Genomic DNA, 24,052 nt, shown 5'->3' with positions numbered 1-24,052 from the left:
TTAACGGGTTTCGCGGGCCAAACCCGACGGGTTTGCGGGTTTTCCGTTAGAACCCGTAAACATTTTTTTTTTTTTAAAACTTTTTATCAAAGTAATTAAAACCAATTAAGACTTATGTATATAACCCCTCATTTGCCATTTTCTCTATATGAACTTTTTTGGTTTTCTATTTTGAAATTTGTTATTTTCTATTTTTTTAGATTTTTTTTTCCTTTCCTTTTTTGACAAAAAATAATTCACAAATCACAATTATACGACGATCCAACGGTCGGACTCTCACAGATCACCTAGAGGATCATCTTTATCGACTTATACGATGATCCAACGGTAGGATCACCTAGAGGATCTTTTTACCGATTTATACGATGATCCAACGGTCAGATCCTCACGGATCGCCCTTAGTTTCATCCTCTCAAAATGATACTACGATCCAACTGTCAGATCCTCACGGATCACCTAGATGATCATCTTTTCCGATTTATACGATGATCCAACGGTCAGATCCTCACGGATCTCCCTTAGGTTCATCATCTCAAAATTATACAACGATCCAACGGTCAGATCCTCACGGATCACCTAGATGATCATCTTTATCGATTTATACAATGATCCAACAGTCAGATCCTCATGGATAGCCCTTAGGTTCATCATCTCAAAATTATACGAAGATCCAACGGTTGGATCGTCCCGGATCACCCTTAGAATCATCTTCACAAAATTATATGACGATCCAACGGTCGGATCCTCACGGATTGCCTTTTGAGTCATCTTTGCACAATTATACGAAGATCCAACGATTGGATTGTCCTAGATCGCCTTTAGAATCATCCTCACAAAATTATACGACGATCCAACGGTCAAATCCTCACGGATCTCCTTTTGAATCGTCTTTTCACAATTATACGAAGATCCAACTGTCGGATCCTCATGAAGAATAAGAAAAATTATAAAAATGCCCTGGTTGAAAAAAAGAAAAAAAAAAATGGGGAACCCGTATGGGTTATGGGAAATGGGTTTTTGGGAAAGATTTTGAGTTAACGGGTTCCAATGGGTTCCAACGGGTTTAGCCAGCAAAACCGGTTAATTTGCGGGGTTTTTGCGTGCGGGCTTATTTTAGCCCGGATTAATAAACAGGTAGGTTTGTGCGGGTTTTTAGAGTGCGGGTTTGCGGGTTACAGGTTTAAATGTCACGCCTAATTTCGAGTCACCATGAGCGCAGGAGTAAAACCAAACAAATATAATCCTATTACACATCAACGACGTCATTTGATTTTTTTTTTTTCTGCCCTTTCTTTCTGAAACTTTGAATATACGACCCGACCCGGATCAATCCAACTTTCAATTCTAGCAAGCGAGATGAAACCCGGGTCAACGGTTTCGGATCGGGGAAAACCCAAATAATGAAAACAGCTCACACCTGCTACAATGCAAACAGATTGAAATTAAATTTCAGAAAAATTGGACGTTGCAAATTCCTCAGATCTTCGCTGCAGAAGAACCTCAAAATTTGAAGCCCTAGGTTTTCTCTCAGAGTCCACCATAGTCATCATTTGCATCCAGGTACCTCCAACTCTCTTCGTCTCTCTCTTCCTTCACTCCTACATCATTTCCATTACTCCTTCTCATTCTCCGATCCGAAGCTCGGAAAATGTAACACCAAATTGTTCTACAAAATCAACCTTTTTTGTTCTGGATCTGTTCTATTTGTTGTGATTTGTAGTAGGCGTTGATTTTGGAAAGGTTTTAAGAGTGAGTTGAATTGATGATTGGAATTTGTTTTGAATGCGGTTGTGGACTGGTAATGGAATTTCAGTTTTGATCAGGATTTTGAGTGGAAATGCATCACGCTCCGGCGACGGTCGAGGAACAGTTGCTGCTGAAAGCAATCAAGGAAGAATGCCCCTGGGAGAGTCTACCGAAACGGCTCCAAGCGACGTTGTCTTCGAAAGAAGAATGGCACAGATGGTTAGTGTAGCCAATGCTATTTGTTTTGTGCAAACTTTCGGAGCAATGCTTACGGAAAGTACATGGATTCATGCTTCATTGTAAAGTTTGGACGAATGTAATGTGATTTAAGAAGTTTAGACTTGTGGAGATACTTTGCTTTTTTGCCACCGGCTTAGATTTGTTGACTCTGTGCAGGGTGATTGAGCATTGCATAAAGAAAAGACTGCAATGGAGCAGTTGCTTTGCTCGAAAAATGTGCAAGGAAAGTGAATATTATGAAGACATGATGCGGTACCTGAGAAGGAATCTAGCGGTACGTTCCTTACATGGGAAAGTTCATTAGAAATCATTTTGTTGAATTATCCTGAAGAAACCATGAGACCGCACTTACAGTATGTAGATATTTTTATTTTTTTTCCTAGAAATTCCAATACCGTTCTTTGTAATTTGTGCTTTTGATTGTGACACTGAATTAATAACTAGAATGACATCACTGCTTAACTTCGTCTTTCAATTTTTATATGAAATGAAACTCTACTAAGGGATACAACTCTTTTTTGACCTACATGTAGTATGATGTTTTCTTTTACTTCAATTACAGGTTTCTGCAGTTTACATGTTGGTTTTGTTATTTGCAGCTGTTTCCCTATCACCTTGCAGAGTATGTTTGTCGTGTAATGAGGGTATCACCTTTCCGATACTACTGCGATATGATTTTCGAAGTTATGAAAAATGGTAATAATTTACCTGCTTTTAACACATCCTTTGTGAACTGCTATTATTTTACTTTTTTTTTTTTACTGTCATTTGTAGATAGTTTCTCTGAGAAAGAGAGAATAATGCATATATTCTCTATCCAGAGTACAGTTTGTTGCCTAATTCTGCTTTCTAAGTTTCCGCATCCTGCTTATGCAGTCTCAATTTAAATTACTTAAGACATAAGTTTCAACCTTAAAATCAGTATGAAGATATATTTTTAATATGGATATAATACTTTTCAGCTTCTCTGCTGGTAATTTATACAGAAACTTGTCATTAGTATGTGAATTTGGTGGAAGATGCTGCTTAATTGTGTGTTAGTGTACTCAGTTAGAAATTAGAAGAATACATAAAAATATTATCAATCTCCCCTCCCAACAGAATCCAAGACTAAATGGGCAGACTAGAATTAGCTGTATTCTATGCAATACAATAGTATGGTAGAAAGTAATATCTTATTGATCCTTATGATCAAAGTTATATACTCTATAACATAGGCTTTATCCAATTAAGAATACTCTTTCAATCAAATAAAGACTTCAATTATTTCTGTGTCTAGCTTATAGGAAAGGAGTTGGTTGATGCATAGTAAACAAAAGTATGTGTCTTCATATTCATATAGGTAAATCAAAGGATAGGAAATACAGATGGTAACACATGTTGAAGAGGATGATCTGACTAGAAGGTTGAATGCAAATTTGCCACTAATTTATCTTTGTAGGAGTCTTATTATGTTTCATTGAACCGATCCTTGTTAACTACCAAAGTTTATTTTTAGATGAGTCAGGATGAAACTAGGAGTAGTCATGAAAGCTCAGTGTGGTACAATTGTACCAGCTAAAAACTTAAAATTGCGACCAGTGAGGAATTGCAGCTTGCAGAAACTTGAAATTGATAATCTTGTCGTTTGGCCCCCCTAAGCTTAAGAAGTAAAGATGTTACATGATGATTTGGGATTATGGACTAGATTAAATGGGTCAGGCATCCTAATCTGGATTTTTATAATATGGAAAATATTCATTGGTAGCAAAACATGTGTCCACATTTAAATAGATTGGCGTAATTTCTATTTTTCTTATAAGAGGTCTAAGATTTAACAAAGAATATGCCCGTCAATGGCGTTGAATTAGCTGACTGGGCTTAACCAAGTTGAGCAATGCTCTAAGAATATTTTTTATTATTTTTTCTGTACATAAATTATCTATCGAGGCTTTTAACAGTTGATCCTCCTTCTCATGCATGCCATATTATTTGCAGAGCAACCGTATGATAGCATCCCCAATTTTAGTGCTGCAGATGCCTTGAGACTTACAGGGATCGGAAGAAATGAATTTATTGATATAATGAACAAGTGCAGATCTAAGGTATTAATTAATCAAATTTGCTAGTCTGTTTGTGGGGTACTTGCAGTGCATACATGCCTGGTATGTGAATACAGATATTGCATGGGTACCCACATGTCAAAGGTTTCGGGTCTAACATGACCTGAACAACATTTTGTACAGATAAAAAATTGAGAATTGTTTGGCATGTTTTAGAGCTACTTCACCTGGTCTCAAGATCATTATTTCACTTCAATTTTTATCTACTTCATGACATCCAAGAGAAATTAACTGAAAAAAAAATTGAGTTCCATCAAATCATTTTTACTTGTTCAACTAAAAGTTGCTAACCTGTTTTATTTTTAAAATGAGACTAGTGTGACTTTAGCTGAGGCATTTATTAAAATAATGTAATTTCATTTATGAATTTCATCTGTCACTAAATTAATATTGGAGATGATTCAAAATTTATTGAGATGAAAATTTGGAAGGACTTCGTGTTGTCTTACCTGTTTATCTTATTTTGAGCTATCCAGAAAATTATGTGGAAGCTGAACAAGTCAATTGCAAAGGAACTTTTACCTACACAACCTGTGGATTTTGCTATTGAACCGTGGTGGGGAATTTGTCTAGTGAATTTTACACTGGAAGAATTTAAGGTGAGAACTAAGAATAATAATTATTCTAAACCTTAATCTTTGGAATATTCAGTGGAATCACAAGACATTGGTTATGGTCTTTTGGCCAAACTCATAATAGTTCCCTTCATTTGTAGAAACTTTCAGAGGAAGAAATGGCTACGATAGATAAAGTATGTAAAGAGGAAGCAAATTCTTATATCCTATTCGATCCTGATATTATTAAGGGTCTTCATCAACGAGGATTAATATACTTTGATGTTCCTGTGTATCCCGATGATCGTTTTAAAGGTGAGTTGTATGGATTACCAGTTAGAATGCTAAATACACTTTCTGACTTTATCTCTGTTCACTGCCTGATTGAATTAGTTTTAGGCTAGACTGTGATGAGGACATCATAGCCAAACCTTTTAAGGTTTATGAGCGAAAGAAATGGAAAAGGAGAGCAGCTAGTCATTCCCTTTCCATATGGTTTGATTAATTGCTTTCAGTCTAGAAGTCTCTAGGCAGGTGTCTTTCAGTTTCAGTTTGGGTCAGTTTCAGTTTGGGATTTTTAAGGTTTCTTTATTACTTCAGTTTCAGATAGGAGTTTAAATTCCTTTATTAGGTCTTTTATGCTTCAGTTTTGTGAAGTGTAACAGCCCTAGCTATGAAAGAGTCTTTAATGCTAGTTAATATGAGCTATCTGCTCAAATATAAATAAGTGTAAGTGCCAAGTGGCCAGATATGTTGTGATGAATAAAAATTTCAGAGAGTTTCTGAGTTTTCCAGAGATTGGAGTGTTGGTGTGAAGCCTTGTGTGTGAGTGAGAAACCTGGGAGGGAATCCTAGTTCTTAGTTTTCACTTTCTACCCTACAAAACCTGTGTGTGTTAAAGCCCTATACCTTAGAGTTTGTTGATCCTGGTGTCTAGGCAGTGATTATACTGCATCAGACTGAAATTAGATTCTGAAGGCCTAAACAAACTTCCTAAGAGTGTTTTATGACCAATACTTATTGGTTTCATTCTTTGGTATTCATCCAATATATTCAGGTAGCACTTTTTTTTTTTGGGGGTTGAAATTCTGTTTTAATTATTTAAAAAAAAGCTCTGAAACTTAAAATGTTTAGTCTTTTGCATTTTAGTACATTTCTTTTTCCCAACCTAAGTGCTAGTGATCAATTAGCCCAGCTCAGAGCTTGTGAACTTTCTGTTCACTGTGGATCCAGTGATTTCATCTACTCTTTTCTATTACAATATGCTGTATATTAGGACAAATTCCTTATCTAGGCTTTCCTAATGTTTGACTTCAAGCCTGAGATCATCGGGAATGATCTGTTTCTCCATTTTTCGTAATTGTTTGTCAATATACTATCATTTGTTAAGGAATTAGACTTCTATTTTGTTGTGGACTGTAGCCATGGATTATTAATAGATATTGTGGTCCAGTTTCCAGGCTTGAAGGATTTGTTTCCAACAGAGAGCAATCTTATGAAGATCCTATAGAGGAGTAAGGAACTTGTTTTAGTACAAATGTGGCTTGTTATTCATTTCAATATTCTATACTGGCAGTGGAACCAGGATAACAATACTCCATATTTTATTATTCAGGATACTATATGCAGTATTTGTTGTTTCAAGTGAGAATGCAACTGTCGCTGAGCTGGCATCAACATTACAGGCTGACCTTGCACAGCTGCAGGCTGCTGCATCTTTTGCATGTCGATTGGGATGGGCCGTAAAAGTATTTGACCCAGCATCTGTTCTTCAAGATGCAGGTTTACCAGGATCTCCTAGAAACAGTCTTAGTGATGAAGATCCATCTCATCGTAGTACGGGCTCAAGGAATATGTTTGCTGATGGTGATGCTACTATACAAGGTGATGCTTCAGGGAGAGAAAACTATGGGCCAGTTTCTTCGCAGGATCGTGTTGCATTTGTTGTTGATGCTAACATAACATCTTATCTTATGATGGGGTCTGTTTCACCAGGTTTGTATCTTCTTCTGAATACCAGATTTGTTTGTGGCACTAATTCTATAGATGAGGAGGCTTGTATCTGCAGTTGTGCTTGAATGAACAAATATAGAGCTGTAAAATTCCCTCAACACATAAACTGATCTAAATGTCTGGAAGACGCACTAGCACTATTAGATGCAGTAGACCACAAATACATAAAACACCTGGTATTTGGTTTGCCTCTTTTTCCTTTGCAGCTGCTTGACCTTATCTATATGAGCTCTCAGGAGCTATTTCATATCTTACAATGTCTTTCATGTGCTGGTCTTCCCATTGTGGCATTAATTTCACAAAACCTTCTTTTACTTTTTGCTTCACAAATTTCCTGAAATGCACCATAGTGGTGCTAGTTATTTACTTAAATCTTTCAAAATTCAAACAAACTGTAAGAAAAGGGTGGGCTTCTCAAGCAAACAAGGTTAGGGTATTCTCCTTTTGCTAGAAACCTGGCTTATAAAAGCAGAGACAGGCTTTCAGAAACTCTACCCTTGGTTTCATTCAATCGACTTCTATACAGTTAGCATCCTTCCCCAATCTTTTTTCATGCACTTTGAAGTTATTTAAGCAAGACTTTTCTTGAAGAAAAGTTATTTGAGCAAAAGGGCATTATTTCCGCATTTTTTGTACTTTAAGCTCATTAAATGATGAATAGCCGTGTCTGTATATTTGGTGTTGTTTTTTATGACACCCTTCCCTCCCTCCTCCCAAAAAAAAGAAAAAGAAAAAAAGAATTAGGACGCCCAATGATAGAGCGACTGCTAGGAGGACTCTTGCCATTTCAGGCAGCAAATAAAAGTAGTATCTGTGCTTCCACCAGATACTGCCATGTTTTAAATGTTCTCTTAGGCTTGAATTGTATATCCTTTGAAATCACCCATAATTGTTTCAGGTCTGAAATCTCATGCTGTGACGCTATACGAAGCGGGAAAGTTGGGTCATGCTAGCATTACAGATCTTTGCAAGGATCTTAGTACGCTAGAGGGCACCAAATTTGAAGGAGAACTGCAGGAATTTGCAAATCATGCATTTAGCCTCCGTTGTGTTTTGGAATGCCTTCAATCAGGAGGAGTTGCAACTGATGTGAAAGCTGATGAAGTTTGCAATATGAAGGATATGATAAATTTCAATGATGATGAGGCTGCGATCATACCTAACATCCCTCTGACTAACCAATCAGGAGACCTTAGTACACATGAAGACGCAATTGATGATGATAATTCTAAGAAATCAGGGATGCCCCAGGACAGTTCCGTTTTGGTCGAACATGTTAATAATATTACAAGTGAGGAAGTAATGATTGGTACTTCATCAGAAGATACAACTTGCTTAAATGAAGTCTCTAAATCAGATTCTAATCTTCAAAGTTGTGAGAAACTGATGCCTGATGAAGGTTCAGATGTTGGAGGAGAACTGTTTAAGAGGAAAAAGAAATTCCGAGTGGATATCCTTCGCTGTGAAAGCTTGGCGTCCCTTGCACCAGCCACTTTAGATCGGTTGCTTCGTCGTGACTATGATATTGTTGTGTCTATGGTTCCTCTTCCGCCGTCGTCAGTACTTCCTGGACCTACAGGTCCTATTAATTTTGGTCCTCCCTCTTATTCATCAATGACTCCTTGGATGAAAATAGTATTGTACTCAACTTTGGGCTGTGGACCTCTATCGGTTATTCTGATGAAGGGACAATGCTTACGCTTACTTCCTGCACCACTAGCTGGTTGTGAAAAAGCCCTTTTATGGTCTTGGGATGGTTCTACAGTTGGAGGGTTGGGAGGCAAGTTTGAAGGAAATCTAGTAAAGGGAAATATACTTCTACATTGCTTAAATTCAATTCTTAAATTCTCTGCTGTACTAGTGCAGCCCCTCAGTAGGTATGACCTCGATGAATCAGGAAAAATTGTTACTATGGATATTCCATTACCGCTGAAGAACTCTGATGGTTCAATTGAATGTATGGGGAAGGAATTGGGACTGTCTGAAAAGGAAGCTTCAGAACTGGATTCTATGTTAACTGCTCTGGCAAACAAGATAGAATTGTGGACAGTTGGCTATATTCGCGTATTGAAACTTTTCAGAGAAAGAGATTCAGACCACTTTGCACCTGATGATGAGAAGTATGAATGGGTCCCGTTAAGTGTGGAATTTGGGATGCCACTATTTAATCCAAAATTGTGCAATAATATTTGCAAAAGAGTGGTATCATCACAATTACTTCAAAATGATTTATTTACCAAGCATCATGATGCAATGCAAGGCTTACGGAAAATGTTACGTGATGTTTGTACAGAGTACCAAGCAACAGGTGCTGCCGCAAAACTTCTTTACCAGAAAGAGCAACCAAAGGACTTCTCACGGCATCTCATGAATTATGCGAGCGGAAGGTGGAATCCTCTTATAGACCCTTCTTCTCCGATTTCAGGAGCCTCGAGTGATCATCAGAGACTAAAACTAGTTAGTCGACATCGTTCCCGAACTGAAGTTTTGAGCTTTGATGGAAGCATTCTAAGGTCTGTCTCAAGCTGTTCTATTTTGCTCTTGTTTGTAACTTTCATTTTGATGAGTTTTTGAGTTTGTGTATTCTTTATAGTTTGGGCACATAGATACCTCCGATTAGAACTCTTGCAATAATATTGGATATTACCTCTAAAATTCTGCATATGTTTTGTTAAATACGAAACAAGTGTTGGACATTGGTGGAGGAGTAAAACTTAGGTGTCGATGGTGTTTACACCCTTTATTTGTATTTTGCTCATTAAGTTTTATGAATCATGGATGAGGAATAAACAATGATCTAGTTGGTTATGGATATCATTCAGATCTGTGTTGTGAAGGTATGTGTATTAATTTCTCTAACTTCCATAATATTCTCTGGTACTCAGATCATATGCTCTATCTCCTGTTTATGAGGCTGCCACAAGGCCAGTAGAAGAATCCACTTCAGTGAGCACTCCAAAAGTTGAGCAAGAAGAATCTGACAGCAAAGACGTTGTCCTTCCTGGTGTTAATCTTCTTTTTGATGGCTCAGAGTTGCACCCCTTTGAGATAGGTGCTTGTCTACAGGCTCGGCAACCAGTCTCATTAATAGCAGAGGCAGCTGCTGCCTCTGCATCTCTGCAACAAACTAGGGCTTCATCCTAGAAATGCGGTTCAGTGGCATTTATAGACTCATCATGTTACTAACAAGTAACAAGTGACTGCCACGTCCTTCATGCTTATTGTCTGGCTCGTCTCCTCATCTTTGAGGTTGGTAAAATGTGCGTCCGCTCCAGCTTAGTTCAGAGGTAAACAATGTCATTGTTGTTTTTTGTTTTTGTTTGTGTTTTTGCTTGTTTGTCTGTTCCCCCCTCCCTAGTGTGACTTAAGAATTTCTGGAACTCTTTTTAATCTTGATTGTGCCTGACACAACTCTACAAATGACCTCATAGTTATGATTTTATATTTAATTTGTAGATTAAGTTCTTGTGGGGAATATGCATGCAACCTCATTTGAAAAGAGTGATTTTAAAACTTCTTTGCTACAATTTAGTGCAAATATATTGAGATGAGTATCTGAAACATTATTTTATATCTGTGAGGTACTGCTGACTGGAAAGTTTCATTTTTAAAACTGATCATACTCTCCTAGTTTTCCCTTTCATCTTTCATCACATTTATCCTAAATCTCCCTTTCCAAGTATGAATGTCTTTGTCTATTTGTTATTATATTTTCACTTGTTTGATCACCTGTTATATTAATGCAGGTAGTTGATTTGGTACAAAACTTTGTCTGATCATGGATACACCCCTGGTTTGTAACTATAATGAAAAAGAGACTGAACAGCGTTTTGGTCAAGTATACCTTGATCATAAATGATGCTGAGCTCATGGTTACTTATATCCACCATTAAAGAAAACACTTTTTTTTTTTTTTATCATTTTATGTTCGTAACTTTTTTTAATATTTTTTTTCCTTTTTGGGGTGGGGGGAGATAGATATCATGCTTGTGTGTTGTTGCACAATTTTGATTGATTAATATGTGTAAACATTCTTGGGTAGAAGGAGAAAGAATTAGAGAAATGAAGGCATTCTGCGGCAAAACTGCTTTCAACTTGTTAGGTGACAGTTTTCACTGCTTTTGGTAATTTCACTCTTGTGGAGAAACAATCTACTGCAGTGTGCTTGTCTTTTTTACTCTCATTTTGAAGAAATTTTCTGGTTACATTCCTTTTCCCTCTGGATTAAAGAAACAATTCCCTAAATACATTTGACGGGAGTGGAGGGAAAAGGGGAAATTGTTAATATCTAAAGTTGGAAGCAAATGTTTATTTATTTGGTTGTAATTTAAGATTATTATGTTTTTGATGAGCACCCAGGAGAGAATTTGCCTGTATGTTTGGTAAAATGCAATGAAGCAGAAAATATTCTTATAATTATTTAATTGGCGATTTGTAGTTTGTAATAACTAATACTCAAGATTCAATTTGCTTGAGGGCAGTGAATTTGAAGGAGTATGGATGTGTAGTGTGCCTCTAGTTAATTGGTGCATTTTTCTTCTGGCAGGATAATGAATCTCATCTGTGTAAAAGTTTATATTACTCTACGAATTAAAACAATCTTTGTCAAATGTCAGCACTATGAATCTGTGATGCCTTTTCTTCGGGAGTCAAAGTACCTGAATTGTAGGCTGCCTCAACTAAAAGAGATTGAATTACAAGCTTAGATAATAAATGTGAAGGAAGAAACCAAGTGAGAGTGAGTCGGTATTAGTCTTCTTCATAACAGGGAAAGTCCTGCGAGGCTGGGACCGCTATGCTGGTCTAAAGTGAAGGGAAGCCGAGAAGGCCCCCCCCAAAACCATTCATGTGACTTGATCAAATGGTGTTTCTCATTTTGGAAGGTATTTTTCTAGATGGTTCCTTTTAACAAATCACATGATGCGATCGGACATACATTAACATATGGTAAACTCTTTTAATAATCTATTATGTAGCAGTCATGTGATAGTCTATGTTAATAAAAGGAATACATCTATGCAGGTAAATACAAAAGGCCGAAAAAAAAAAAATTTAAATGGACCAATGAACAATATGTATTTTTTACGTGAGTTAATGATATTAGCTTGAAGAATCTAAGTATCCATAATCTATTATGTAGCAATCATGTGATAGTCTACGTTAATAAAAGGAATACATCTATGCAGGTAAATACAAAAGGCCAAAAACAAAAAACAAAAAAAAAAATTAAATGGACCAATTAACAATGTGTATTTTTTACGTGAGTCACTGATATTAACTTGACGAATCACGTATACAGTAGTTCTGGACCATACAATAATTGTTTTTCTAATAAATCTTTTGGCTTTCTAGTAGTTAGACAAGTTAACAATTGATTATTATGCCATTAGATCAACTAGAAAAGAAGTCGGTCAATATGATTTAAAAATATGATAATTCAGCATTATCATCTTTGTATTCTACAACATTAAAGCCCTCCACTGTGTAATCCCACTACTAAGACCAAATTTAATGGTTCATAGAAGTCTCAATGCCTGCCACAAAATACAATTCTCATAATCACTCAAGTTGAGAAATGAGAGATTTATAATACATATATCCCATTTTACAATCTATACTCCATGTTTCCTTTTTTGGTAACTTATATTTTGTCTTCACTAACTTAAATTTTGTCTTTTAATAATAATTTTGACGAAGGAGTGTGGATTTCATTCTCCTTATATATCGATATAACAAAATATTTAAGAAATATATCGATATAACATAGGTGTACCAACTCGTTATAATAATATACCAGCTCCTTACAGTCGTACTCTAACCTGAGATTAGTCCGTACCAGCTCCTTACAGTCGTACTCTAACTTGAGATTAGTCCGACTTAGTGTATCAATATATGTAATTTACTTACATTTATATCAAAACTAATTTATTTAAGATATCACATAGATTAACCAAACAAATGTCTATTAAAAAATTCCCTGAAGTTATAGAAGAATTCTAACTCAAGATTTATTTGAACCAGTTTACTAATAAGTTTACTTTTATATGAGAGTGATAATACACTAAAATGACAATCTATCCCACGAGATAAACCACTAAACAACTTTATCATCTCTCAACGGTGGCAGTGTCAAACATTAAGTACATATTTTTTAAAGTTTGGAGTCACCTATCAAGTTAGGAGTCTCCGAGCTTCTCGGAGCGACCTACGGTTTTCAAAAATTCTGTTTCGACGGGCGGCGGTGCACTTCTCTTGGGCAAGGCGGCGTTTGTGGCGTGGCAGTTTACGGCGGCGGCGCGGGGCAATACTCAAGCGTCGATCGTGCCTGCGGTGAGAAGCTCCCGTTTGGGGGCCTCTTTGATAGTGTTTTAGGTTTCATTCCTAAACCAGTTTGGATGGTGCTGGGATTGGCGGTGTTTCGATCACCTTCGTCTGGGTGGTTGAGGATCAGAGTGGGGCGATCGTGTCGAGGTCTGCGTCACAGCGACTTCACAGGCGTTCTGCTAAGGGTGGCGGGTTTTTTCTTTAGAGAAGCACTCTGATCGACGCTTGAGTCCGGGTCGAGGTCCAGGTATGAAGGCGGTGGTGGAAGATAGTGGACGGCCGCCGAATTGGTGATGGGTCGCTGCTCTTTCGATGATGTTCTATAGGTCGATCTGGGAGGGAGGGGAGGATGATGGGATGAGCTCTGTTTCGGGCAGTCGAGGCGGGCCAAGTTTTGGCCCAAGCTTTGGTGGAGTGGCCGGAGTCGGCTGGTCTGCGTCTCCTAGTTTCTCGGCCGGAAATCCTATGTTCAGCTAGGGTTTTGGGTAGGGCCTGGAGCTATGGGCCATTCCATTTCCTTTTCTTTCTGTCAGATCGGGCCTGTGGTGGTTGCTGGGGGGTGGCAGAGCCTTTTTGTTTTTTTTGTTTTGTTTAAGACCAATCGTTTTCGGATCAAGACTGCTACGGGAGTTGGTAATTATCTGGAATAAGATTGGTTTTTTTTTTTCAAGCGGCTTATGGATAAGGAATTGCTCCTATTTGTTAGCTAAGAAGTGGCTCACTGTTGGTACCGCAATTGTGCGCCTGGCTAATGGGGATGCTAGTCAATGATTTTGCCCTAGAAGACATGGAGTTGTTCTCTGTTTATGGGTTCGCTTACGAAGCGGGCTCAAAATCGACTTGCAATGAGTTTACATTACTTAGATAGGAGCGTGGTTGTTACCCCGCTATTTTTCTGTCTTTAAGTATATGTTAGACTTTGGCTTTTTGGCTGATCATCTAATGCAACGAACTTTTGTTTCAAAAAAAAAAAAATCTCTCAACGGTGGCAAAATTTAAGGTCTTCAATAATACAAGCCAAAGTCCAACCGCTAACAAAGATGTTATATCAAATCGACGCAGAAGATCCAAGCAACAAAACGTAAAAAATAGAAAAGAAGTAGAAGAAGATCCAAAACAAAAAAGAATACACAAATGAAAAAGGTTGAGAAGATCCAAGAAAGCCTCGGATGATATTTTGCAAGCAAGAAAGAGATTGCCAATACCCACGTGTCGAAACTTGACCCCATCTCCTCTCGTATCCGTTCACGTGGCAGACATGAATAAGCACCAACACCCACTTCATTGCCCCAGAAACCATCACTCACTTCATTCCCACTCTTCTAACCGGCCAATTGGTTTTGGTTAGAAAATATGGTCTTCTTTCTATTATGTTTTGAGAACAGGCTAGTCATTTCAACTATGTGCGGGGCATAATTTGTGCTCCACTCAATTTTGATTTTTATGCCTGGTACAACATGCAGTCTATGTGACAGAGTTTGTTAAAGAATGCAGAATCCCATATTGATGCTTCTAAGCCTTGTGTGAAAATTAGGCCTGGGCACGGTCCCAACCCAGCATGGGTTTTACAGGAACCGGGACCGAGCCCGAAATTTTCGGGTCGGGCTCAAAACACGTTTTCCACTTTCAGGGACCGGGAAAGCCCGGACCGTTAATAAACCGGCCGGTCCTTCAGGCTTTCTGGGCTTCTCGATAGCCGGAGAGAGGAAGCAAGGACTAGAAGCTCCAAATCGAAGAAGAGGCCGATTAAGGTGGTTCATATATCAAACGTTCAAACCCGATGAGCGCCTCCGAATTTAGAACCTTGGTTTAGCAATCACCGGCCAAGATGCCGACTTCAGCACACCTCACCAACTTTCGGCAGCTTTTGAAATCATCCACCTAGAACCATACAAAAACTTCAATCTTTCACTAATCCAATCCAGAAGCCTAATCCAATCCAGAAGCCATTGAATCTATGAGAAATGGTTTCAATTAATCATATGATTATGAGGCCATGAGTTGTAGAAGAGGGAAAGGAAGAAGCAGAAGAAAGAGAAGTCGCCTGGCTTGAAGTCACCTCACCGCCATCAGTCGCGGCTCCTCCCCCATCAGTCGCGACTCCTCCACCAGTAGCCGATCCGCCATTAGTCGCCGCACCGCCCTCAGTCGCCCCACTGCCCTCAGTGGATGGATTCGCCGGCACGATCTCATTCCCAGAAGTGGCCATTTCGAACAAGCAATGGATTTAACAGGCTGATGAAAGTTATACACGAACTGATTGAAGCTTGATTGGGTGTAATAGGCTGGGATTGGAAATCTGAAATTTGGGGTTTTAGGGTTCGAAGAACAGAGAGGCACAGAGCTGAGGTCGTGCTAATTGCCAAACGAGTGGCGGATAAGGGTTTTCCAAAATGAGTCGTCTAGGTAAGTAGGATCAGATAAAAAAAAAGTCTAGGTAAGTAGGGTTCGGTGATCACCTGTGGTCAATTTCACACTATACTTAAATAACTAGCCTATCACAGAGGGACATATGGCACTATGGGTTATGCGGGCTGTTATTCGGGCTTTTACGCAGTTGAGATATCAAGCCCGGGACCGGCCCGTTTTATTCATAAACGGTCCGGGCCTCAAATTTTCATGTTTTTTTTTTCAAAGCCCGGCCCGAACCCGGCGGTCCGGGCCGGTCCGGACCGAGTTTTCGGGTTTTCGGTTCAAAATGCCCAGCCCTAGTGAAAATATACAAGACCTTGTACCTTCCCCCCATTTCCAATTTTGTTCTCCTAATCGCCTTTTTTCACCATGTTTGAATGGACATAATTCACATTTTCATGTTTTCACTGCTTGTGTTTATAGGAAGAAGCCCAACTGGCAGAGACCAGCCAGTCATGGAAAACTTTTCCAGGTCAGGCTTTTCTGCTGGGTGTATCAGAGGTTGATGCTGGTGTCAATTTTGCCATTTTCTCACAGCACGCAACCGCCGTCACACTTTGCATTAAACTTGCAGAGAGGTGCATTCTATTTCCATTTTTATTTTGTTTAGTTAATATCCAATTATGTACACAGCTACACACACGTGTTTCTAGATATTGAATATCGGTTTTTATCAAATTTTATATGTCCAACTGCGGCGTTAAATCATTAGGTGCAAGTAAGTTTCAAGTCCAATTATTGGGTTAGATCAGATTGTAGAGAGAGAGGTTTTCTTTGGCCATTCCTGACTTCCTGCTTTACATTCCTGTCAATCACTGAATCATCTGTTCATTTTTTTACTAGGATTGTGAATAATCATTTCAGTCTGCGTCTCTTATTTGAATTCTTTCAACTCTGAGGGAAATTCTAATGTAGTGGTGAGTATCTCATATCCACATTTACAAAAGTGAGAACAAATTTTGTTGTCAAACTTGTAATTTGAGTCATACTTTGTGTAATCTTAGTTCTAGTAATGGTAATTACACCTCTTACGACATTTTACAAGTTTTTGAACAAATTCGTTGTCAATGTTGTAATCTTAGTTCTAATAATAATAATTACACCTCTTACGACATTTTTACAAGCTTTTGAACAAATTCGTTGTCAATGTTGTAATTTTTGTTTAACTATATGTAAATAGGAGTAAATGAATATGGTAACTTTTGTTCTCAATGTTGTAATTTTAGTTCAAATACTTGTAAATTTTTGTTCAAATAGTTGTAAATGAGGGCATCTCATACCCACCAGTACACTAGTTTGCAACTCTAAATAACCAATGCTCCCATTTTCGGCCATAACTTCCTTTTGGATTCTTCAAGTCATCTCTTAGTACTTCACCTTTTGAGGAACTTGACTGATGAAAAATTTCTTAAAGTTCTCAGACAAGTCTCCATGAATTTGTCTAGGCTAGTTGGTTACAAGAATTGGTCTGCTTGTTCGTTGGGGACATTTACGTGTAAAACCTTTCTCCCTTGGTTGACAGAATATCTTGCTATCAAGTTTTTGAGTCATTTAAGAAAATCTGAAAGGATGTACGGATGTACCCATTAAGTGAAAAGCGGTTGGTGGTTGATGGGAAACTAATACTTGTGACCCTTCAGAAAAGCTGACCTTGGTTTGTTTATCTCCAAATGGTTTGCTTAGTTTTAAAGACCAGAGGAGAGTGCTCATCAAATTATGCAAATTTGGGTTTGGGCTAGAAATTTAGAAATTGGTGTTCCTTGCTGATGTTAGTTATTGCACACTGTGCTAACAGAAAGGCCATTATCCTGTCAACTTATTTGAAATTTTCAATGTGGAAGGTTGGAAAGATATGACAGTGGCCTTTATTCGAACAATGTTAGATACTGTTTACTAATAGGAAACATGGCATGGTAGAGTTTCAATTCTTCTTAGACTTAGAGTCTTTGTATATGATTGGAGGAAGTGTATTCCATGCACCGTCAGTGCATGAGTACTTGCAATATGAATGGATGCAATCTTTTTTATATTAACATATATAAAAGAGTGAATTAGATGAGTGACTATTATTTTTTTAGAGATTAAAATAATCTACAGTGCACTTGCACTGTCGGTGCAGAGTGTGATTTAAAAATTTTCTTAGTCAGTTCAGATTGTAGTTTTAGTTTGGATTTTCTAGGGCTTTATTTTTATTTTTTTCCCTTCAGTTTAGACTGTATTTGTACTTTAGATTTTGTAGTATTTCTTTCATTCTTTGTTTCTACCAAGAGTTGTTTTTTATGAAAAGCTGCTTCCCTAAATTATATCTTTAGATTTATGGATATAATTCTTGTTTATTGCCTTTTGTTTCTAGCTATTACAATAACGCTTGTAAATTATTTTATAGCTATAAAAATGGATATATGTAAAAGTAAATTGAGAATTGGAATGGTCTACTCATTTCATTTTATAGTCCCTTTATATAGGGAAATAATTACAACAGAAATATCAATTACAATGATGACATTTGTTAATGTCTAAAAGTCTAGCGGTAGCTGGACTTTAGTTAACGCTGATCCGGCGGGCGGATCGATACTTCTGTTGTTAGTGGTTCCCGTTACCTGTCAAGTAAAATACAATGGGCGTCAGAGGGAGACCGCGCTGGGCGGTCTTCAACTCTCCGATGCCTAAGTTAGTCAATGTATTTATGTTGACAAAGTAACAGTAGGTAAGTATTGAATGCGTAATAAATGAGGAGAGAGGAGAGGACCTTTTATAGGTGAGGAAGAGGATGATCTTCTCCTTGTTTTCGATGTGGGACTGATGTGCTTCAGTTCCCAGTTTCAGTAGCTTCTGATGCTAACTTGACACGGCGCGTGGCGGCGCGTCGGCGGTGTTTTGGGGTTGATCCGGGGCTCAGGCGGTAACCCGGCTAGCTGTCTTTACGCCAGTCACTAATATGGTGGGCGTTGGTACCCCTGGCGGTACAGTGAGCGTGGCTCATTATAGCTAATTATGCTTGCAAATGCACATGTATGTACAAGTCCCCCAAATCCCCAGTCAAGGAGGGCAATCTTGGTTGGGGAGTTGATCGGCGGTTTGAAGCGTTTCTCCCACTAGACTTTGCAGAAGCATAATTAGCGTCAGTGCGTCGTCAACCATGGATTTACTGAGCAAACGCTTTGTGCCCTTTCGGGTGGGCCCCTGCTAGGCCCCCCAGGGAGTCCCCCACTCCCCGGCTAAGATGGACCTCCGGATGGTCGCTATTATTGTTTGTTGAGGGGGAGCTGCACGGAGCAGAGGGTGTTGGGTTGCGAGCCCAATCTTAGCACCCAAGTGACGGGGGTCAACGTACCTGATCAGGGCTGTCGTAGACTGTTGACTAGTCTCCGTGTCCCGTAGGGACATTCTGACCGTAACTCCGCGTGGCGGCGTTGTCAGAGAGGCGTGGCCTCGGGATCCACCGCTGGCGGAAGTCCCCCGCTAGATGTAGCAGGAAGCAGCGTCAAGTAGACGTGCTTGGTGGTATTTTATTGAGCGGTATTGCGCTGAATAAAGTATGCAGTTTGTCAGATGAGAAAGGGGGTTCGCTAGCGGTGTGCTGTGTAGCGGAGGACGCCCCGTTTACGGAATGACGAGAGAAGTTCCGTTGGAGACTTAGATGGTGACAAAAGAAGTTCCGCTGGCGGGGTTTCGCTCTGTGGAGACTCCGTCACTTGGCAGATGACAAGTGAAGATCCGCTGGCGGGGTTTCGCTCAGCGGAGACTTCGTCACTTGGAGGATGACAAGTGAAGATCCGCTGGCGGGGTTTCGCTCAGCGGAGACTTGGTCACTTGGATGACAAGTGAAGATCCGCTGGCGGGGTTTCGCTCAGCGGAGACTCCGTCACTTGGAGTATGACAAGTGAAGATCCGCTGGCGGGGTTTCGCTCAGCGGAGACTCCGTCACTTGGAGGATGACAAGTGAAGATCCGCTGGCGGGGTTTCGCTCAGCGGAGACTTGGTCACTTGGATGACAAGTGAAGATCCGCTGGCGGGGTTTCGCTCAGCGGAGACTCCGTCACTTGGAGGATGACAAGTGAAGATCCGCTGGCGGGGTTTCGCTCAGCGGAGACTTGGTCTCGAGAAATGACGAGGGAGAAGTTCCGCTGGCGGGGTTTCGCTCAGCGGAGACTTCAGGCGGTTCCTTACGAAGTCATCCCAACTGTTTAACACGTGTCGAACCTATAGCGGGTTAGCGTGCGTAGGCTTGTCTCCTAAGCCTGTCCATCTTCTAGCTTTTAATGATATTAATTGTGGGTTTCATAACCGAGGTAACGCCTCGGGTACTCCGGAGAGTGAGTGGAGACTGATGACACGTGTACGGCTGGTACGTGATGCCGTTATGGAGCGGACGGTTTAGGATGCGTTGATGCCGAGATAAAAAGGGTGGGGGGGGGGGGGAACCTTGGGAGATTTGCCACTTTGCGAAAATTTGAAAACCTAGTCGACGTCTTCGAGTTCTGTTTGTCCGAGACCGAAGAGAGAGCTTGCCGGAGCGTGGGTATACAGTTTCCAGAGAGACGTCGACCGTCACCATGCACGACCGTGCAGAAGATTGCGCCACTGAGGTTGGTACCTGGATTCCCCTTTTGTTTTTGTTTTAGTGGGTCTGTTTATTTCTGGGTTTTGCTGTTTTTGCCTTTCTGAGATGACTGCTGGTTTTGGTGGGTGTGTTTTGAGGTGTGAATGGGATTTCTTTGGGGGGGTTGGATTATGGTTGGCTAAGCGTTGGTGGTTAAGGAATAGATAGCCGAGTCTGGGTTGAGTGCGTCTGTTTTGTACTTTGGAGTTTTCTGGGTTTTGTTGTTGATACCCTTGGCCATATCTGATGCGAGAGTAGGTTAGATCTGTATTTGTGCTAACTGATGTGGGTTTTAGGGTTTGGGATGGCTAACGTTATAGAGATTTCGAGCAGTGAGGATTCCGGGTCTGACGTGTCGTTCAGCGCGGCGGATAGGATTTTTATTGATTCGTTGCGTCCGTCTGCCGATGCAGGAACCTCACTGCCAGAACCGCTAGAAGTTGAGCCTCTTCAGACCATCCTCTGGGACGTAGCTATGGGCCGTGGTTCGCGTCCAGAGAGCTCTAGGGCAGGTGAGGCCGCTGCCGCCAAAACTAGGCGCGACGAGCGCTTGGCAAGCAATAGTGCTGCTAGCGGCTCTGCTGGCGAAGAGGAAGTAGAGGGGCAGAATGCCGAATCAGCGTGGTTTCTCTCAGATGGCACCGCCGTCGACGAGGCAGGTGGGCGGATGACCGCCGCTGCCGTTAACCGGATGAAACAGACGTTTCGGTTGCCGGGGTCGGTGAAGCTGCGCCCGCCGACAGCGGATGAAAAGGCCTCGATTCTCCCAGCGGGTTTTGCTGCCGTTCACGAGGCGATATTCCGTCAAGGACTGACATTCCCGCTGGTGCCCAACCTCCAGATATTGGTGTGCGAATTTGGCCTTGCGTTTGGTCAGATTTGCCCCAATATGTGGCGGTTAATGTTGGCCCTGAACTCCCTTTGGCGGTTATCCGGGTGCGAGGGGCCGACTGTGGCGGAAGTGCTTTACTTCTACGAGTTAGTGTATGTGAAGCGCCGAGGCTGCAAAGGGCAAGTGAACTTGAGTCGCCGGCAGGGAGCACCCAAGCTAATTGAGAATCTAAGGGACTCAATGTCCTACTGGCGGGGGACCTTCTGCGTCGCTACAGACGGTTGGGAGTACCACGCCAGATCGAATGAGGAAGGGCCGACGTTTAGGATCAAGTCTGAGTTCCAACCTATTCGAGGTTGGTGTCCGGTTTCCGCTGAAAGTATTTGGCGTGTTGACGCGCTTGCACTTGTATTCCTACTAACGACGTGTTTTTTTTTTTTTTTTTTTTTGCAGCGGGACTTCGGTACACGAAAGGGCACACCCGAAAGGGCACAAAGCGTTTGCTCAGTAAATCCATGGTTGACGACGCACTGACGCTAATTATGCTTCTGCAAAGTCTAGCGGGAGAAACGCTTCAAACCGCCGATCAACTCCCCAACCAAGATTGCCCTCCTTGACTGGGGATTTGGGGGACTTGTACATACATGTGCATTTGCAAGCATAATTAGCTATAATGAGCCACGCTCACTGTACCGCCAGGGGTACCAACGCCCACCATATTAGTGACTGGCGTAAAGACAGCTAGCCGGGTTACCGCCTGAGCCCCGGATCAACCCCAAAGCACCGCCGACGCGCCGCCACGCGCCGTGTCAAGTTAGCATCAGAAGCTACTGAAACTGGGAACTGAAGCACATCAGTCCCACATCGAAAACAAGGAGAAGATCATCCTCTTCCTCACCTATAAAAGGTCCTCTCCTCTCTCCTCATTTATTACGCATTCAATACTTACCTACTGTTACTTTGTCAACATAAATACATTGACTAACTTAGGCATCGGAGAGTTGAAGACCGCCCAGCGCGGTCTCCCTCTGACGCCCATTGTATTTTACTTGACAGGTAACGGGAACCACTAACAACAGAAGTATCGATCCGCCCGCCGGATCAGCGTTAACTAAAGTCCAGCTACCGCTAGACTTTTAGACATTAACAACATTAAATGCTGATTGGCCCGTAATCCTTGTTGATTGATGGTAATCACTAATTCCTTAATTCCCTTTCCATCAGTCACTTTAACGAAGGCACATAATATGCTTTTCCTTTAACAATATATTGGTTTATATGTCCATAGCTCCTTTTCCTTCCCTTGTAAATTATAATTATGTTTCCTGGCTCTTTGTTTTAACGAATATAATTTTTGTCAGGGGACAGTTTGGAGGGCCAGATGCTGGAATGACTGAGCTGGCTTTGGATCCTAAAGAGAACAAGATGATAAGCAATGAAACTGATGAAGCTGATTTACCTTGATTTCTCTTTCTGTATTGATTGTACATTGCTGATATCTGTTTATCTTGATTACTGCTTGATCTTAGGATGCCATGATCTAAACTGAAAATCTCTAGAATCTAAACGATCAGCACTGCTTTAATTGTATTGATTGTAATGGCTGATCTTTAGGAACAAAACTGATCAGCAACCATGTATATATGATTGACGTATATCAATGAGAAGAGTGTGAAAAACACTTTACTCAAATTTGCTTTACAAGACAGGTGACATTTGGCACATATGTATAAAGGTAAATATTTGATTTTAATTGCTAAATTATTACGTCGCTTTCTGCTATTCTTGTTTTACGTGGTGTTTCCCTTTAACATACATTAATCATTTTCTCTGTCTCCGTCTCCGTCTCCCTCTCTTATTTTTTCTTATTGAGAGTGGAAGTCTATATCTATTCCTTTGTCTCAGTTGTCTTGATGACAAAGTTCTTTATTTACAGGATTTTCCCCGTAGCAATGTCCTCTATGGTTACCGTATTGATGGGCCTTGAGGTTGGCAGCAAGGGCATCGGTTTGACAGCAGCATTGTACTAATAGATCCTTATGCGAAGCTAGTTGAAGGTCGCCGGTATTTTGGAGATTCCAGAGAAAAGTTATCTGGGCGGGTTTCTTGGTACTGATGATTTTGATAGCTTGCCTTTTGATTGGGGAGACAACTACAAGCTTCCAAATATACCCGAGGTAAATAAATTGCCCAATGTGGTTGTCATTCAGTAGACAAGGTAAACAGTTCTGTTGACAATTGGTCAATCAGATGGAAATTGATAGGTCCTTTCTTGCTCTTCAAATCACCCTCACCTCAACATCATATCTTATTCTTTGATGAGTAAACCCATTTTTTTAATATATTTTTAATAGAGCTTTTACTCTACTTGTGGGTCCTATGAAGTTATTTTCATTTTTTAATGACAATATAAAGTTTCTACTGGCCAAATGAATGTTTTGATCACCTGTTGTGTTTCTGAGTTGAATGCAGACTTCAAAAGCATCTTATTGCACCACAACCTGTTTGTTTGCTGCTGTTTTTGCAGAATGATCTTGTTATATATGAAATGAATGTTCGTGCATTTACAGCTGATGAATCCAGTGGTCTGGATCCAGATGTTTGTGGTAGCTACCGTGGTCTGATTGACAAGGTAATCGTGGATTGTGGTTATGAAAAACAATATATTCATATACTGAGCCTGATTTTCTATGCAATTTCAATACTTCCGTTTGTTTCCAAGAAACTTTAAGAGGTTTTTTTTCTTTTTTGAAGAGGCTGGTGCGGCTGCCCTTAAGCCTTGATTAATGAAATTGCAGAATACAAGGGGGGGGGGGGGACGTAGAGCCTGAACCCCAGATTACAATAAGCATAAAGAGAACATCCTGAAATAATACCAGAATTCTCCACAAAATTTATGTATTTTAACAAGCACCAATTAGCAAAAAGTGCACGAATGGCTACTCCATTTGCTTTGACATAGCTGTGACATACCGGAAATATAACTCTATGACGAAAAAGCATCAATACAAATAGCAAAGCTTTCCCACTATGTTGCCGCACGGAAATATTTCCGACGACACTTAATTTCATCTTGTCACTAGGAGGTTACGTCCATTTGATCAAGCAAATAGCTCGCCGCCTCGCTAGGCCAGACAAGGCACACTGAGTGTGCATACCGAGACAAAACCCATTTCGCCCTGCCAAATGGTAGGGAATTATTATCGACACAAAGCCATACTTACCT

General features: G+C 40.3%; 2 protein-coding genes across 4 annotated transcripts; both read left to right on the top strand.

Moving 5' to 3' along the window:
* Positions 1 to 1,401: 1,401 nt before the first annotated feature.
* On the top strand, positions 1,402 to 11,140 carry LOC112179085 (protein FAM91A1). 3 transcript variants are annotated; one of them, XM_024317404.2, is made up of 12 exons: positions 1,402 to 1,560; positions 1,824 to 1,965; positions 2,143 to 2,260; positions 2,586 to 2,682; positions 3,964 to 4,070; positions 4,565 to 4,687; positions 4,804 to 4,957; positions 6,096 to 6,156; positions 6,258 to 6,637; positions 7,554 to 9,168; positions 9,541 to 9,942; positions 10,402 to 11,140. In XM_024317404.2, exons 2-11 carry the CDS (start codon positions 1,838 to 1,840, stop codon positions 9,797 to 9,799), a joined length of 3,042 nt encoding a protein of 1,013 aa, XP_024173172.1. In that variant the 5' UTR covers positions 1,402 to 1,560; positions 1,824 to 1,837; the 3' UTR covers positions 9,800 to 9,942; positions 10,402 to 11,140. The 3 variants fall into 3 exon arrangements, with proteins under 3 accessions (XP_024173172.1, XP_024173175.1, XP_024173173.1); XM_024317405.2 differs by having other exon boundaries at positions 1,417 to 1,560; positions 1,814 to 1,965; XM_024317407.2 differs by lacking the exons at positions 9,541 to 9,942; positions 10,402 to 11,140 and having other exon boundaries at positions 7,554 to 8,857; positions 8,949 to 9,162.
* An 11,638-nt stretch (positions 11,141 to 22,778) lies between these two features.
* On the top strand, positions 22,779 to 23,557 carry LOC112176031 (isoamylase 3, chloroplastic-like). The gene is made up of 3 exons (XM_040511558.1): positions 22,779 to 22,796; positions 22,878 to 23,003; positions 23,354 to 23,557. The coding sequence occupies exons 1-3, from the start codon at positions 22,779 to 22,781 to the stop codon at positions 23,555 to 23,557; spliced, it is 348 nt and encodes a 115-aa protein (XP_040367492.1).
* The last annotated feature ends 495 nt before the right edge of the window (positions 23,558 to 24,052 follow it).

This window comes from Rosa chinensis, chromosome 7 (genome assembly GCF_002994745.2).
Source record: "Rosa chinensis cultivar Old Blush chromosome 7, RchiOBHm-V2, whole genome shotgun sequence".
NCBI lineage: Eukaryota > Viridiplantae > Streptophyta > Magnoliopsida > Rosales > Rosaceae > Rosa > Rosa chinensis.
Note: the sequence above shows the minus strand (reverse complement) of the source record. Positions and strands in the feature narration are given on the sequence as shown.

Coding starts and splice junctions, on each gene's coding strand:
- LOC112176031 (XM_040511558.1), top strand. Junction 23,004..23,353: donor AGCTTCCAAATATACCCGAG/GTAAATAAATTG, acceptor CTGTTTTTGCAG/AATGATCTTGTTATATATGA.
- LOC112179085 (XM_024317404.2), top strand. CDS start 1,838: ATGCATCACGCTCCGGCGACGGTCGAGGAACAGTTGCTGCTGAAAGCA. Junction 1,966..2,142: donor AAAGAAGAATGGCACAGATG/GTTAGTGTAGCC, acceptor GACTCTGTGCAG/GGTGATTGAGCATTGCATAA. Junction 4,688..4,803: donor TTACACTGGAAGAATTTAAG/GTGAGAACTAAG, acceptor CTTCATTTGTAG/AAACTTTCAGAGGAAGAAAT.